The sequence below is a fragment of the Dermacentor albipictus genome, chromosome 5, assembly GCF_038994185.2.
Source record: "Dermacentor albipictus isolate Rhodes 1998 colony chromosome 5, USDA_Dalb.pri_finalv2, whole genome shotgun sequence".
Classification (NCBI taxonomy): domain Eukaryota; kingdom Metazoa; phylum Arthropoda; class Arachnida; order Ixodida; family Ixodidae; genus Dermacentor; species Dermacentor albipictus.
Window position 1 is genome coordinate 165,146,096 of NC_091825.1, and position 18,492 is coordinate 165,164,587.

Sequence of the window (18,492 nt, forward strand, 5' to 3'; positions counted from 1 at the left end):
AAATTATTTATGTATTGAGGCGCTATGCAAAAAATTATCTGAGTACCTACAAGTGACGGCACACAACAATACCTTGGTTCTGTCCAGTTACGTGGCATTTGCATATGCTTATGTTGGCATATGTATCGGTACACCCTGTATACAACGCTAGATAGGCTAAGACTCGGGGGGGTTTGAGAGTAGTTATTTTTATAGGTCCGTTCAAGTTATTCTGTTGGAGCATCAATGTTCGTTATCTTCGCTGTTGTCGTCGTGTTCTTCTTTCTCAATGTTGGCATCTGAGCTGCTACTGCTTTTTGAGCAGGACTTTTTGAGCTGCTACTGCTTTTTGAGGAGCTGTCAACATTTTTTAGAGAAACTGCATGTAGAATTCTTTTTTCAAGCGTCCACTGAGATAAGCTTAGTTAACAAACATAAATGTAATTAGGCACAACCACCTGCACGAAGGAATCAACGCAGGGACATTCGCCCTGGCTATTCTGCAGCTATGCATAGGAATTTGCCCTGACATTTGAAAATTACAATGAGACCCCCTTCAGTTTGCTAGTCGCAAACATTGATCAGGTCAATTTATCATTCTTTGGTTGACCAACCTTACCTGCAAATACGGCTACGCAATGGCGGAGGAACAACGGTGACTGGGCAGCAGTGAGAACATGCCAGCATTAGATCAAATAGGAAGTTTTCTGCATAGTAACGCGCGCTTTGTAGGCTTGGCCCAGCGTACCTAATGATCTCTTTTATTGTGAGTGTGCATCGAATTCGACATTTTATGACTTTTTACTGGTAAGAAAAGTATGTACGTTGGCAGCGACAGCCAGCAGCTGTGCAGATACACTACTGACGTAAATGCTTTTCCGGCTGTGCAGCTGCAGCAAGTTCCTTTCTTTCTAGTAAGCGATGTTAGGTTCGACGGAAATTACTTTAGATAACGAGCTGCGCCTGATGTGGCATATCCTCATGCATTCGCCATCCGTTGTAGTTCTCATGTAGCAATGCATGCATGTAGAGCTTTTACCTAAACACGCCTCCCGCATCGAAGTCTCGCTCACTGTTCCACTGCAAAACAAGATCTTGGTGCACGCTTAGTGCAAAAAATGGCAGGTCACGGTTCATCGCACCAGCTGTTAAGTTCTCCCGTAGGCACAAACTCAAGGGTATCAGTGATTATTGAGGACGGCATCGTGAAATCATGTGCCAAAGGCGCAGTCATCCCTGATGTCATTTTTAAATCCTTCTTCACTGACATTTGGCAAGATCATGAAGACCTGACTGCACTGGTAAGTTAGGAGTCGCTTTGAACTAATTGTTTGGTTATCCGGCAAACGTTACGAACTTATTTGCTGCTATTGTTGGTATCGAAGCAACATAATCGAACATGACATCTTCATGGTGCGCGCTTCGGTTGCTCCTAACTTAAAACATATGTCCTGGTCTGGCTGAGTATGTATATATCCGTGTGGTATTACTCAGTGCACCCGAAAATTAGGTAACACTTCTGCGTTTAAACGTTCAGCAGGAGCGCATTTAGTACTTTATTAATCCCATACTCTTCGCCTGTTATCTCCTGCAGACGCTTCCAGATTATTTTGGGCACGGCTCAATGTTCCCTGAAATTGAGAGTGGTTTGAACGCCGAAGAAGGTATGCAACATCTGAAGCTGTAGAGTTTGATTCTCGGATTGGGATATTGTACTACGTGAAATATCCCGACCATTCAAATAAAACATTCTGAAAATTCAAACTATGGAAGAAGCTACGTACCATATTTCGAATTGACGAGTCATTACGCATTTAGCGGTACCTCAGAAAAACTTCATAGCCCTCTTTCAGCATGAACGTTGCCACGTCTATCAATGTAGTTGAAAAATATACTCTAATGTCATTTTTATAAAACAATGTCGATCTGAATTGGCCTGGGAGCGTAAACAAGGTATTACTTCATGGAATTCAAGCCTAAACGCTCTCGCAGCCTAATACCAGAGTCCTTCAATTTTTTTTTTCTGCTCACAACACTGCCGCATCAGTTTCATATAGAGCCAGCGCCCGCCGCTAGAGGCGCAACCGTGCATGAGAGGGCATGTGAACGCCGATACCGCTGTGGTTGTGTGTGGGGCAGCCTCGGTATTCTAGCTTTCTCAACTTCGTCAACCGTCGCTTTAGTTTCACGCAACTATTTTTAACATTGAATATGCTTAAATTACTGCCCGAGTGCGTCTTCCGCCATAATATGAGCGCCCGGCACGAAAAAAAAAGCCGCTCCAGACCAACAGAAAAAAAAAATCTGGGATTTTAAGAGCCAAAACCGCAATACAATTATGAGGCACGCTGTAGTGTGGGACTCGGGATTAATTTTGACCACCTGGGATCCTTGAAAATGCACCCAAATGCACCCAAATAACGCGTCCATGTGCCTGGTCAGTAGCGCTCACGAAGGTCTGTTCAAGGCAGGACCGGGGGACGTCCCGCGGAGTTGTTCATAGCTTCGGGGTGTGGTGCGCCATCGCCGCGCCGCTACACGGTCAGGGGGAAAACCACCATCTAACCCATAGCCCGAAGACAAATTACTGCGCGCTGTTGGCCAATCAGAATGTGCGCAGAAGCTGGGCAGAATACATTACTTCATGTACACCAATAATAACATAGCTCAACCTGCTACACGTACTTAACTCGTTGACAGGCGCAGAGGAAGACGATGCACGTATGCAAGCAGCACTCATCACTAGAAGACGGATTTGTAGGGGCAAAACTGAGTTTTATTAGCCTTAAAGCAGCACTTTAGGCACGATAGGCGCCAGAATAGACACTACAATATGTTCGCAACCCACAACCTATTTTACCTATTTAATGTGTGTAGTGCTTGTTTAAGGCAAGAAACTTAAGTATAGCGTGCCCTTGTGAAGTCTCAAAGGCAGCAAACCTATCGCGAAAGCAATTACTTCACAGGCCTTTGCTTGACGGAACGAGATGCCACTTTTTACCAGGTGCATTTTTGCCGTCGATGTCGCCGTCAAGTTCCGTATAAAATCCAAGGGTGGTAACACCGTCACCGCGCCCCGCATGCTGCATGTGCGAGTGAAAGTACTCGAGGGGAGCCGACGATTGCGGCTAAATCTGGTGCTCGCGAGGGAGGAAAGCGGAGAGCAAGTGCGCCGTCTTCCGTCGCACGAAAGGCCGCGGTGAAATGGCAGGGAAGGAGTGGGGAGGGCGGCGGTTTGCTCCGACAGTAATAGGCAGTTTTAGTTGGGCGTGCGCAGCAGCTATGCGTACGCAGCAAACCCGCGGAGGCGTCAGAGCGCATGTGCAGTAAGCAGGAGCACGCACGGTGTCTTGCGTGCGCCCGCAGCTTTTCGAAAGCTGCGTCGTGTCCGCTGCAAGGCCGATCCAATAGGTCGCGAAGCTTCGGGCGAGAAGCGGTTCAGTACAGATTGTCACCGACATCAGCAAGGGGGGTTATGGGAGCAGCGATTGAAGAGCGACTGTGTTTGGAGGGAACAAACATTGGGAAAGAAAAAAAGCGTTTTTTAATTCAAGCGAGACACAGTTAGATTCATTCAACGAAAATAAAACTCCTGGTCAACTTTATATATTCGTGACGAGTTAAGGAAATACAAGTTTATTCAATTTTATTAACATTAATAAATGCATTTATTTTCGCCGCCCATCGTTACAGGGGGCGTTGACGCCACTATCAGTCGCAATGCAATGCACGTCTTGAAATGGGCAGAAAGGCGCACTCGTAAAGTTCACCTGTTGAAATACGCCCCCCTCACAGTTTGTGCTTTCTTGCCTGTCGAAGTTTGTCTGAATTTGGTGACGCGGGTAGCTTCATCGCTTCTTAATCTGTTCAGTCAAAACTAGTGAGCTACGACCGCCAGATAGTTGTGTAGTTGTTTTCGTGCAGCTGCGCCGGCCGACGAGCTTGGTGTCCAAATATAGGATCAGCACTCTACGCCTAAAGCTTTCGTCGGCCTCCAAAGAAAATATGTTCTGTGCAGGCATGCGATCTCGACAACCGTACCACTGGCTTTTCCTGCATCGCTTTCCGCGCTGAAAGCTCGAAACGCCCATCAAGTCGAATGGCGGGGCATTTGAATATATAGCTCCAAAAGCAGGCCAACAAAACAAATTTGGCGCCTTCGAAAACACAATGACGTCACGTCTGCTTTTAACGGACATGACGTTACAATATTTTTTCTGCTACTGGAAGTGTTCCCACCACATACAGATGGCGCTAAGCCCCATGAACCGCCGATGGACCACCATGTTTTGAACGTATGGGCTCCTATGGAAGCTTCGCTACCAGGTGTATTTACCTTGTCCGCTGCGGAGTCAGCGGTCTTTGCGGGACGTTCTGGCGTCGCGTGTCCACGAGAGCGCATTTTTCGATATCACTCTTGCCATGCGCTTACGAAGATACACTGTAAACGGAAATAACTCCGACGTGGGAGTATAACGCTTGTCCTCTAGCGACCCCCCGGTTCGGAGTTTGTTATGCTCCGTATGATCGGAGTAGAATTTTTACTCCGTGCGAGCGGAATTTTCGCGTGGAATTATGGGAGGTATTTTTTCTATCTTTTCTTTCTTTTTTGCTTTGCAATGGACGGAGTTTTTTTTTTAGGTGCAATGGGAGTATAAAAAGAGGCAACGCGTCAGTTTGCGCGAACATCTTTATATACAGAGGCTGCTGGTCAAATTTCGAAATATGCACACGAGACCGCGTCAAATTCGACGAAACAAGTCAATGAAAGCACATAAATCCTGACATACATAAACATTTCAGAAACGCCCAATGCAGAAATTTGAAAGACATCACACGTACACGCGATACTCAAGAAGCAACGGTGCCAGTATATATAGCCACGATATTGTGTGCCTCGAAACCGCCTAGGGAGCAGCTGTGCTGTTTTCAGAATTACGACTCACATGCTCGTTAATACGAGATCTGCCTCTCTGAAATTAACAGAATACCTTAATCAACACAAAACTGTTAATTCAGAATAGTGAGAGAAAAAAGTTAATGGCGTAAATTTTCACAATTAGCATGCCATTCTGAGTGCTAGAGCGACTTCGCACACTGCCGGCGTTCGCGGCCAAAAAGTAGTGCGTTAGTTACAGTAAGCAAGAAAAATGTAAGTGCGTCTGCTTCATAGCAAAATTAAATTTTTGCGATATAGTGGTAGCGTAGCAACAAATTATTACGTGTGAGCATGACCCGCAGCAGCCGACGTAACACCGAAAAATGCGTAGTCATACATAATATACACCGCACTACTTGCTCCGCGTCCAAGCAATATCTCTCGGTTGTGAAAAGGAGCTACATAGCTGATCTGTCGAGTGAATGCTTAAACTCGGAGCGAGCAGGCATGCGTCTAAATCGGTGTCTTGGATAGAGCGTAATGTTAATGCAATATCGGAAGCAATGACGTGACCAAAACCTATATGCGCGATAACAATTCGATGCACATCGCTCAATAAGAAGCTTTATTTACAGTAAGCATACTTATGTCCTACCGTTTTTCTTCGGGTGAAAATATCCGTTCGCAGATACATAAAAACAGTTGCTTGTACTCCGATCTTTCTCACTGGCAACACAGCACCGCAACGAACTTGGGTATACGCCATACATGTGCGACTAGCACGGACGTCGTCGCTCGAACAGTGGCTGCAGTTGCCATTGCTACGCGGTCCTTTCAAACATTACACCAGACGTTGTCAGCATGTACCCAAAAGGACATAAAAGTCGCATTTCACGTACTGAACAACACAAGCCAGGGTCACGCAGCACGAAAACACAGTCAGAACCTGAGCCGACATCACGAGCCAGTGAGCAGCTTCGAGGTATACCTAAGCCTTTTTCCGCACTTGAAAACGTTGCTCTTGCATTCATCGTTGTCAGCAAAGTGATCAGAGCAAACGTACTTGAAGCTGAGAAACAGCGAGCTTCAGGCATGCCTATAACACTTTCTGGAAGGAAATACGGGAAACAAATTGACGAAACGCTGTCACGGAACGACACTTCACAAATGTAAACAAACCGTCAGCCATGAGCACTGCCGACTCCGCCGAATGCGCCCGGTCGCTGGCGAGGCGCACAGCCTCATGGGAAGCGCCACGTGACCAAGCTCTTTCGGCGGAGGGGAGTTTTTAAAACTCCCTGCCGGAGTTTCACGGGAGAACAAGATTTTTAAGCGGAGTAAAATCGCGTCATGTCGCCCTAATACTCCCGCAGCCAGCCAGCGGAGTGAAACGAGGGAATGGCGCTGTTTTGCTCCCATACATCGGAGTAAATACTTGAGGAGGGGAGGTTTTAGGGTACATCACCTGTTAAAAACTCCCAGGTGGGTTTATTTTCGTTTACAGTGTATGACTCCGGCTTGTGGTTTGACTTCGTGGCGGCTGAGATTGGCTACACAGTCTCAGAAGGTGGCATATGGCGGCGCTGAGTAGCACACTACCGGTTCGTATGCGTGCAAGTCAGCAATCCCCTTGCCAGCTTTTGCGTCCGGCCTACTATTGCCGTATCGTGCGCGCGCGCTACGCTACGCACGCACACCCCCGCGTCCTGCGCATGTCTCTGGTTGCGGACGCCCAACTAAAGCTGCATAATTCGCATTTCGCGACCGAGCGCTAGGGGAATTGACGATCGGGGCTCAATCTCGTGCGCGAAAGAGAGGAAAGTGAGGAGGCAGCTCAGGAGGGAGGGAAGAGCGGCTTCAACTATGCCAGTAACAGCGCACTTTGCGCCGCCGCACGTGGGTCCGCGCGCCGTATCTTGAAAGCGATCGACAGACGCCTTATACCAATGTACTTACGTTCTGTGTTCTCGCCACTCTACGTTGCGACGATAGTCCGCACACTCCTGCTGCGGCCACGTTTGTTCCCTCCAGCGTTTTGACAGCGAGTGTCCGGGGTCATCGAGTGTGGTGTGTTCATGTTTGGCTGTGCGCGCTGACACCATCCTTGTTAATTCAGTGATTAAGCTTATGTTTGCAAGTTTATACGGACGATAAAACCTGTTTTTACTTGATATAGCTATCTACTAATTTGGCATCGCCATCGTTGATTTGCCTTTCGGGCGAAACTGCGACTTTTTGACAACTCTCATGCAGCAGCCAACACGCACAATACGATTGTTCCGACACAATGAACAGGTAGTATAAAATTATTAACCAACCTTTTCTGCTTACAATGACGCCTCAAGTGGAGCAAAAGCGAAAAGAATATCCGCCACAAAAGCGGCTAAGCTGGTAAATGGGGAAGGTAAAATCCGCGCCTAATATACTGAAGTCACTGTAGTAAAGACCTGCTGTAGTAAAAAAGAAGAGTTAAATGGCGTAAGATTAGAAATCTAGATGGCAATGACTGCGGGGCCGTGCCATCATCACCTTCACAGAGGGTGGAGCAGTATGGGAACTCCGGTATCTGAGCCAGCTGTCGAAGAAGTGGAGGACAAAGTGACTCGTCAGCGCGAGCGGTGGTTCGAGACTCCGCTGGGCGCTCTTGGGCGCGGCCAACCAGGACTGGGGGCTGCTGGCGTGGACCAAGAGACCATGCCGTTTACCATACCACACTTTTTAAAAGTCGTAAGAAAAGTGACACGTGATTATGTTCTGTAGATATTGAGATTGAAGATTGCGCCTCGTCACCCTGAAAATAAACTTGTGTGGAGAAAAATAAAAAGGTACGTCCAACATGCACTCATAGAGGTGAATGGAACGTTTTTGTATTTCCGTGTGTTTGACGCGTCTTCACGCACTCTGCGATTCTGTGTGTTCACCTGTATGAGCCTCCCAAATTGCTGCGAAGAAACATATACTGACTATCTCAAATAAATAACGCCTCAAAAAACCATTGTTAGGCGCTAAAAGCCAAAATAGGCACACCTAGGCAAAAACAACTGAAACATGCTTTTATTCGCGCGGTAATGTTCAACCAGACAAACAGCTTAACCGTTTTTGTTCAGCCAGCCAATTCAGCGCTCACTGCAACTGCACGTCCGGGAATATGTCCCTCGTTTTTGCGGTTTGATGTGAGTGCAAAATATGTTTAAAAGGTGGCGTAGGTAAAATGACTGTGTAGTTTGTCGAATGCGAATGACTGCGCCAATGCAACATATGCGGCGACAGAACAGGATATGACAGTGCAAGCACCTCGGTGTTTGCCATGCCGCGGAAGCTTGAACCCGCATCGACAAAAATAAAGCTTCTTTTTCGTGTTTTCCCGACCCATAATGTACCCAGAGAGAAATGTGGGGAGACTTTTCGCTGGGCAATCTTACAGGACCACGCGCTATGATTCGGCGGCCGCCTAAAATTCCGTCCAAACAGTATCATGGTGGCCGATACAGAGTCTGTAATGGCGAAGCGTAAGATTTTTGTCCTCACTGCTAGGTCCGTGTCACTATGGTGCACGCAACATCCAGTTTGCGGTTCGGAGTGAGTGTTTGGCGCTTTGCCAGACACGCTCGAAGTATGCGTCACGTAGCCATGAACAAAAAGTTCAGCGTAACACGCAAATTGACATTTTAGAATACAGCGAATAGGCAGTAACAACGTGTCATTATGCATTCGCCTGCAGAATCTAGGTAAAGCAGCATCTCCCTAACCGCCCTCCACTCTCCGCTCTTCGCCCTCCTTGGAATAGGCAAAGAAGAGCTAGTGCAGAAGTCCGCAGCGGAAATTATAAAGAAAATTAACCGACCATTACGATACTCCCTAATGCGAAATTTCAGCGCAGGTCTGTACGTGTTTTCATATCGCTATATATTGGCTAGCGTGTACAATAGGAACATTTACCTTGTCCGCTATTCTGGAAAACGGGGCCGCTCACGCTTACGCCCGAGCCCATCCGGAAATCCGCCCAAACCACCCCCGTTTGCCAGAGTAGCGGACAAGCTAAAGGTCCCTATTGTCTGCACTAGCCAATATATCGCGAAATGAAAATAAGTATAGAGCTTCGCTCAAATTTCCCGTTAGGGAGTATCGTTATCGTCGGTTAATTTTCTTTATAATTTCCGCTGCGGACTTCTGCACTATAGCTGTTCTTTACCTATTCCAAGGAGAGCGAAGAGATGCGGGTGGAGGGCGGTTATGGAGATGCTGCTTTACCTAGATTCCGCAGGCGAATGCATAATGACACGCTGTTACTGCCTATTCGTTTTATTCTAAAATTTCTATTTGCGTGTTACGCTGAACTTTTTGTTTATGGCTGCGCGGCGCATACTTCGAGCGTGTCTGGCAAAGCGCCAGTCACTCCGAACCGCAAACCGGATGTTACGTTCGCCCCAGTGACACAGACCTAGCAGTTGCGACAAAAATCTTACGCTTCGCCATTACAGACTCTGTATCGGCCACTATGATCCTGTTTGTAAGGAATTGTAAGTGGCCGACGAATCACATTGCGCGGTCCTGCAAGATTCCTCAGCCAAAAGTCCCCCCACATTTCTCTCTGGGGACTTGATGAGTAGGGAAAATACGAAAGAGAAGCTTTATTTTCGTCGACGCAGGTTCAAGCTTCCGCAGCATGGCAAACACCGAGGTGCTTGCACTGTCATATCCTGTTCTGTCGCCACATATGCTGCGTTCGCGCGGTCATCCACGTTCGAAAAAGTACACAGTCATTTTACCTACGCCACCTATTAAACATGTTTTGCACTCACATCACATCGCAACATCATGGCACATATTCCCGGACGATCAGTTGCAGTGAGCGCTGAACAGGCTGGTTAAAGAAAAACGGTTAAACGTCACGTTTCAAGCGAAACGATGTGTGGCGCGTCTTCCTCGTTAATTGGGAGATCGCAACAGGCAGTGCGTGGTTGACGCGTGGGCGCAATTTACTGCAGTCGCCGCAGACAGACCTTGGCTCATGCGCTACTTTGTTTCCGTAGAGACGACGCTCTCTACTCTGGCGCCATATCGTAGCCATCGTCGCCGCACAGGCCACCTTGAGCGGCACTGCACTTTTCTTATCGCGCTTTCGTTCCAACAACGACGATAGCGGCTCTTCGTCGCGGCGAAGTCGTGCCACCACTGCCAGCGGCGACAACACCTAAAGGCTGAAACATGGTCAATCCGCCATTGCGTTCCGCCCTCGAGCGCCCGCGTACGTATGCCTGTCTGATCGTCTGTGCCATAGACGGTCGGCCGTTCGCAACTTTGCCATCCGCAGGCCTGCTCGTCTCTCATTGGCTGCTGTTAGGCGGACGGCGTCCGGCGTCTTCACGGCAAACATGATGCTTGCTCGAAGCGAAGCGAAGTGGGGACACGAAGCCTAAGCTATAGCCGCGTCAAAGACAGTCTATTTTTCTCGTTCCTGTGATTTTTACCAGACTGATCTAGCACCCAAAGAGGTACTCAATCGAAAGTAGCAAGCCGGTGTACCCTTCCAGGCCTCATCAGTGCGTGCGATCGCCGAGAGAAACAGACGGAGCGCTGGAACTGCGTGTTGTGTTTATAAGAGCGTCGAAATAAATCTTTGAAGCCATCGACTTCGTTATTTTCTTACCGTGCTTCGCGTGGCCGTCGCGAATGAGATGTTCATCACATACACGTGCATTGTCATCAGGACACATGTTCAGGGCGTGGAGAAATTAAAAGTGTCCGATCGGCGCATCCAGCGTGGGTGACTCGTATGTGTTCTGTGCGTACGGTTCGTTGCCGCGAAGTGGTGAACGCCAGACCTTTGCAACTTTCAGACGTGATGATACCATCAGTAGCGATAAGTTTCTATTGCCTAGTTATCCTTGTCATTTCGCGTGTGCTACACTGCGTGTGTGAAGTTCTGCCGGCTGCGATGCGCCGTGGTGATCGCGACGTTCCAGCTGTGTGTTGCTGTTGCGTGTGTTCACAAAATAACAAATCGTGATATATATGTGCGATGTGTCGCAATGTTATGTGCGGCAACGTGAATTCCAATAGAGTACAGTTGAGAGTCCAGCGTCCGTCCGTGTCCGCGCCCTTTTGTGTTTCGCTGGTGCCCCCTTTTTTAAAGTTTTTCGTGGACCAACTGGCCAAAAAGCTTGCGCTAATGCAATGTGCATGTAATAATGAACGTGTAAGACAAATATCACAGGTATGGTGATATATGATGTTCAGCTAGCAGCCAGCAAAACTGCGTGAAAGAAATTTTGCTGAGAATGTTTGCTCACTGGCTATAGCTGTGGTCACGCTACTAATGCAGGCAAATAAGCTAAGTGAAAGTTCACGGTTACATTGTACATCCACCCTATCTTATTCTCTGCTTCGTGTCACCTGTTTTGGCACGAGCCTTCAGTTTAATGTGAACAATATTTATCATAATTACCAGCATTATGTGCGCGGGAAGCGCTTTATTTTCTATCCTCTTGTTCATGCGGCCGACAGTCCTTACTAAATTATGTGCGCTAAACTGACTTGTGGCTGCAAAGTATCTCCATTAAGTGCTTTTCCGGTGCACTCTCGTCTAGTTTTAAGCGTACTGCGCCTATCATTCGTGATTGTAGGATGTTGGACGCTACAAGTGGCCATCTCCCTTATCGTTATTTTGCACAGGCCCTGGCTCCACTCATTAACTGAACCGTTTCAGGTGCAACGCCACAGTGCATTGCTCCTGAAAGTTCAGCTGCTGCCAAAGGGTGTCTATTGGCTGTCATGAGAATATTGTGCGCACACATTTTTACTAGTATATCAGAATTAGTCATGTGACCGAAGCCAGCCCATGAGGACTGCTTGCAAAATTTTCAGGGGACTCAAACGACAAGTTCCCTTGTCGAAACAATGGCTCCCGCTTTCACCTTGTTATCGTTTTTCTCATCTCCTGCCGATGAGTGTCTGCTCCCTATATTATATTAGTCATACTGCTTTGGTCAGTGTGCTATATTTTTCTTTTGGCACAGATTTACTCCCCAGCCAGGGAAGATATTGTCAAAGCATCAGTTGTATTCGCATACCCATGGACACTTCTTTATTTTATATTGTGCAAATGATACCTAAGCCCAGCTTAGGATAGCAACGTCACCTTAACCTATGCACGCAGTTGAGTGGCTGCACGTGAGGAAAAGAAATCACTGCGTGACTAATAGGAATTAGTCCAGTACAAAAAATTATGTCTTTATGTCTTGTTAATTAAGTTGTGCTGTTCATTTGAGACACTCAGTAGCATGTAAACACAAATGTATGCGTACCTTGCGTTTACGCGCATGTGTTTGTGACTAAAACAGTACAACATCTAATATCAAGACGTCGCACCAGCTGGACAACATCAAATATGTTTGTAGCGCCCTACTACGTGCAACAATTGCCCTGTGACAAAAGACGACCACCACACGACCAGCACGCGGACGGTGTGTGAGCAGTGGAATCGGCGGGATCAGGCTTCCGCCTGACTGAGCGGGCTCGGCTCAAAACAAAACTTTTGCACTCCAGGCACCAGGCTCGGCTGAAAATACAATTTGTTAACACCAGGCACCAGCTTCTGTTTGTTTTTTTCTTCACTCACGTGTTTATATGGTATTCTGCTGACCTTATTTAAATTTGATCACATGGTGCAATTACAACATTTCATACATGTATGAAAGCCAATTTATGGACTGTATTAGCTGTATGTGAGAATGCATATTTTAGACCAATGGCAGTACCTGCGAGGACAGCAGCTTTTTATTATAACCTTTGCCATCGCTTATTAAAGGGCTCTTGTTGCTTGTGCCATCCAAACATCTAACATAAAAATTGTTGAGCACAATGTTGAGCACATTGTTGAGCACAATGTCCACTGGGATAGCCTTCATCAAAACGTCACATGTTACTGATGTATTCGACGGCGCAGCAACTGCAAGATCTCTCAGTCCTCTTATATTCGTCTGCACATAATCGTGCAGGTTCCGCAATCCCACTACATGGCTCACCGGACTGAAAGTTTACAGGTTCTATAGGCACTTTGCCTCACATATTTTGGTATATATTTCCGAATCGATGCTTGATAATTTCAATGGCGTCTGAGCAGCTTCTCTCGGTAGTAAGCATTTCTGAGTTAGCCTTGGCTGCCCGGCCGTCCAGTACAGATCGGCGATAGGGAACTTGTCGATATCACTGAGACGGGTGTTCTCATGCACTGTGTGGCGGAACAGGTCCAAAAAACACTAGCATTTCACCGTCGATCTGTCAAATCTCAGCAGGTCTAGTCTGGACAGCCTTGGTGTAAGTGCGGCAGTGGCACTTACTTGGGAACCATTCTCGACAGAACGCATCACGTGGGTAGGCTCTCTGGGCGGTGGCTCATCACGGACATATGTACTGGTGACCGGAGGATTAGACAGTTCCCTCCCAAAATATGGTGCTGCAACAGTCCCAGGGTACCTTAGGCTTGGTCTTTATATTCCAATACGGAATCATATCCAGCTGCGTCCTCATCTTTGGACATCTCGACATAAGTCTCATCGTTTATCTTTGTGTGCTTGTTTGCACTCTCGTCGAGGCGCTGAAGAAAAGTCCGGAGCAATGCAAGGGTGAAGTCGCTAGATTCAATGGCTGATCTGTCTTGCAAGTCCAGGTCTGCTGAACTTTTCGAACTGCACGCAATTCATTCAAGTGATTTGTGATCAGTTCTAGTCAAAATTCCGCTCCCGGGATTCGGCACCAAATGAAAAGGAAGAAAGGACTGGCTTCTTCGTCGGAGATGGACAAGCCTTTAGACAAAGACACAATGCATCATCTCGCCTAAAGATTTTCTTCTTTCTGTCTAGTGTGCATGCACAACATGCCCCGTGCAACGCGCGCTACTATATCTTCCTCTTCTTCGCATGCCACTGCGCGTAGCAGCCGACGCAATACTTGAAGCGAAATGTTGAGAACCCTTTATCTGACTAGACTAGATTTAAAAGCGTTAAATTTTTCTAGCGCAGCTTGTAGGCTCCCGTTCCTGGCTTGAGCGTCGGCATCCGTCGGCGTAGATGCGCGAACGCGCTCATATCGCTGCTCGCGCTTTCGTCGTCGTCTTCTTCCACAGCTGGCGCCGATGCCACTCCTCAAGCAAGCGTTCCCATACTGATCCTCCCTCTGCGAAGGTGCTGACAGCACTGGCCCACTTCCAGTTGGTGCGGAGATTTCTGACCCAAATAATTTGCCTCAATCTATCGCGAAATGAAAACACGTATTGAGCTGAGCTAAAAATTTTTTCGCATTAGGGAGTCTCGCAATCGCCCACATTATTTACCTGGATGCTCAGTTTCGATGCGTTGACGCCATCCAAAGTCGTGGACCAATCCAAGAGATAATGCAGACTCAGCTACCGTAGGTACGCGCCCCTTGACATGTGTCTTTATTCTTTAAACCTATATGACGCCAACTTTTGTGTCTTGCACTCAACTTGTGTCAGAGGGCACGTACCCCAGAGGCCACGGGTTATGTGCCACTGGCTATGTGCACTGAACCTCTGAGGCACAAACTTGGGTCACTGGGCATGCGCAGACTTCGTGGAGGCGCCGTTGGATGGCGGATGGTTGCCGGAGGTAAGAGCGACAGTGGAGCCCTGCTGAAGTACACGCCTCATACATGATGCGTTTCGGCTATTCTCATACTTTATACTTAGACATTCATCGCAGATAAAGCGGCACGGGCGGTTGCCGCCGCCTCGCGCACCACGGCAAGCGAAACCCACCGATTGTGCCCTCAGTATCGTCGAAGTTTTGACTCGCCGCGGTGGCGCCTCGCCTGCGGTGCATGGCGGCAATGCCGCTTGCCGCTGACAGCGTCGGGAGTACCGGTGGTGGCACCTCGCTCAGCGTGCACTGCACGTTCGGCCGCGGCAGTGTATGGTTAGAAAGCCAGCGAGCATTAGAACCTCGAGCAAAAGCCTAATAGTTAGGGTACACCCCTTTTCCTAAGCTATTCAAATGGACGGACTGGGACAAATTCCGAAAGCAGCGAGCTGAACAGAGAGGTGAGGAGAACATCGATGACATCGAGGCATGGATGGAGACGCTCAACGACGACACGAACAAGGCGACGCAGACGCTCGCACCCGAAGTCCAGGTTGACAAGATCGACAGCCGACTAGCCCACCTCTGGGAAGCCAAGACGTCACTAAACGCAAGATGGAAAAGCAAAGGCACAACCGAAAGCTTCGTAAGAAGATCGCACATATCAATCGCCAGCTGGAAGAACATTGCCGGACCTTAAGCCGCCAAAGTGGTATGACATCTACAACGCGGTCGATGGGCAGCTCCACAATGGCAGTACGTGGCGTCTCCTTCGTCACCTTTTGGGGGAAACGCAGAGCAAGTCTGCTCAGCAAACAAACCTGCGACGCCTTTTGCACAAGGAACAGGCTACCACAAGTGATCACCAGCTCGTGACACGCCTGCTAGCCAAGTACTTCCCTCAATGGCCCGATGTTCAACACGGAGATTACACTGGAGAGACAAATGTGACACTCGGTGAAGAATTTCACGAGTCAGAGATCCGCGCAGCTCTCCACGACCTTAATGGCAAATCAGCACCTGTTCCCGACAAGGTTACGAACAAGACTCTAAGAAACCTCGATGATGCCTCGATAACCACTCTTACGGCATACATCGACAAATGCTGGCGAGCAGGTTGCATCCCAGGGGCGTGGAAACGCTCTAAAGCAGTCCTGATACCGAAGCCAGGCAAGCCGTCCAGCCTCGATCACTTGCGGCCCATTTCCCTCACATCCTGCGTTGGCAAGTTGATGGAGCACGCGTTCCTCTCACGCATCAACCACCACCTCGAGGACACTGGAGCCTACCCACCCGCTATGGTGGGCTTCCGGTCACACCTCTCCACTCAAGACGTCATGCTCCAGCTCTACCACCAGATTATCAATGACCCAACTAGTGGCAACCGGGCCATCCGCGGCCTAGATTTGGAAAATGCATTTGACAATGTAGCACATGCAGCAATCCTGAGCCGCATAAACAAGCTCAACTTGGGTGAACGAAGCTACAACTACGTCAGAGACTGCCTGTCGCGCCGCACAGTCACCCTCGCGGTCGGCAGCATGACATCCGACGAACATACACTAGGAAGCACGTGCACTCCTCAAGGATCGGTCATATCCTCGCTCCTTTTTAACCTCGTGATGCTGGGTCTCCCGGACTACCTCGACGAGATCGATGGCCTACATCACGCCTTGTACGCAGATGACATCACCCTGTGGGTCAACAAGGGCAGTGACGGTCAGATAGAATGCACCTTACAAGCAGCGGTCTCTGCAGTCGAAGCCTACCTCCAAGACACAGATCTCCGACTATCTCCACTGAAATCGGAGCTGCTCGTCTACCGCTCGCGCCGCCGGCCCAAGCCTACAGCCGGATCGCGCCAATGTGACGACATAATCCTCTACACGAAAGACGGCTCCTGCATTCCCCGAGTCCCAAAGATACGCATCCTAGGCATGCATATAACAGCCAACGGGTCAAACATAGAAGCTATTCGCAAAATCGAAGGCAAGGTTACAGCGGCGACCCGCTTGATCAAACGCATTACAAACAACCACACGGGCATGAAGGAGGACAGTGTCATGCGCCTCATACAATCTTTCGCAATCAGTCACATCACTTATGTGGCTGCCTTCCACAACTGGAATGTCACTGAAAGGGAGAAAATCAACACCCTTATACGCAAGACTTACACGATCGCCCTTGGCCTACCGGAGTCCACAAGCACTGCTCGTCTGCTACAGCTGGGGGTATACAACACGCTTGAGGAAATCTCGGATGCGCTAAGAACCTCTCAACTCGAACGCATGTCTCTGACAGTCACGGGCCGGTACATCCTGCAGAAACTCGGCGTCAACTACCACGTCCAACACGGTCAGAAACAGGTCATTCTACCTAACCTCAGCGACAGGCTGATTGTCGCCCCTATACCACGAAACATGCACCCCGAATTTTATCGGGGCTGACGCCAGGCCCGTGCCAAGGCACTGCTGCGCTCCTTGGGTGGAAAGAGGACTACGCGCTTTGTAGACGCCGCAGAATACACACGAGAAGACCGGTTCATGGCGGTAGTCGTAGACGTTAGCTCCCGGCTTACGCACGCGTGTAGTGTCGCAACGGAATACCCCGAAACAGCAGAAGAGGTAGCGATTGCGCTTGCGCTTACCGACCCCCTCTGCGAGGTAGTTTTTAGCGACTCACAATCCGCAGTTCGCAACTACGCGCGGGGGCGCATTTCCTCCGAAGCTCTCCAGATTCTAAGGAAAGCTGGTCGACAGCACTTCGATAACACCGCCATCATATGGTTTCCAGCGCACGTCGCCACCCCCACCGATGAGGGCCTCATTAACTTGAACGAGGTAGCACACGGCTCTGCGCGAGAACTGACCCGCCGCGCAGAATCGGAGACCGCCTCTTTGAGTTCGGAACTGCTGGCTCAAAACACGCGAGAACGCCTGGTCAGGTACAATGACATCACCAAGCACTACCAGCTAGCCAGGCGGTTGCCGCCCCCACCTCACCCCATGCTGAAACGTCGCCAGGCAGTCATCTGGCGACAATTGCAAACACAAACATTCCCCAGTCCGGTGCGATTGCAGCACATTTTCCCCGCGCAATACCCGACTGCTCTTTGCAAATTATGTCAGGAAACTAGAGCGACGCTGTCACAGATGTTGTGGGAGTGTCGGGTTACATCAGCTGCAATGGCAGTAGCTCCGGAGGCTCTTGCATCGAAGTGGGCCGCCGCTCTGCGCAGCTCCAACCTCAAGACACGAGAGTGGGCTGTCCAGCAAGCCTGAGAGGCGGCGACGAGGCAAAGCCTCGAAGTTCCCGCATGGGAGACCTGAGCCCGGGTCGTCAAACTTGCCGGATTCAGAATAAAGTTGTTTTCATCCATCCATCATAAACGAGAATGGCATAAAAAATAAAATTGACAATTAAATGTGAAGGAGGAACCAGGACCTTCAGACCCCCAAATGACTGCGTGAGCTCAAAATTGGGAACGAAAACGCATAGCCTTTAAAGCAGCTAATGCTTAAACATTCGCGTTACGCACTCGTAACCATCCTGCGAAGATAGCTTTTTCTTCGTTTTTTTTAACGGCGTAAGCTGTTACAGGCTCATTCCAATATCCGTTTCGGTTGGTGATGATGTCCACCACCGCGGCTGCCGGTGTTCATCGCAACTATCATCGGGAATGAAAAAAAAATAATTCTTAATTCCTGCCGGAATCGAACCCGGGTCCGCGGCGCGAGAGTCAGCTACTGACCACGGCGCCGCACGAGCGTTCTTTTGCTTAAAGGTGGTATTTTGTGCAATGAATGAAATGATGTGTCTGCAGGAACTATTTACGATAATACGATCACCATGCGGTCATAAGCAACTTCAACGAGCAGCACATATAAAGAACCAAACGTCACAGAAAGCAACATTTTCCATCACAATAAAGACTTGAAAGAAGTTAAACACCTAATGAAAAGTCGATGCCAATCTGACTGACGCTTCGTGATCGTAAATGTGCTCTAACTGCTTAATAATGTGAGCGAAATGCAA

At 48.8% G+C, this 18,492-nt stretch overlaps 1 protein-coding gene across 1 annotated transcript in view; it reads left to right on the plus strand.

Annotated features, from left to right (window-relative positions):
- The first annotated feature begins 1,042 nt into the window (after window positions 1–1,042).
- The window catches only part of LOC135917569 (uncharacterized), a 131,700-nt gene continuing 114,250 nt past the window's right edge, over window positions 1,043–18,492 (plus strand). The window contains exon 1 of the mRNA XM_065451123.2: window positions 1,043–1,280. Within this exon, the coding sequence (XP_065307195.1) occupies window positions 1,098–1,280 (183 nt within the window). The 5' untranslated portion in view covers window positions 1,043–1,097. The remainder of the gene's footprint in view (window positions 1,281–18,492) is intronic.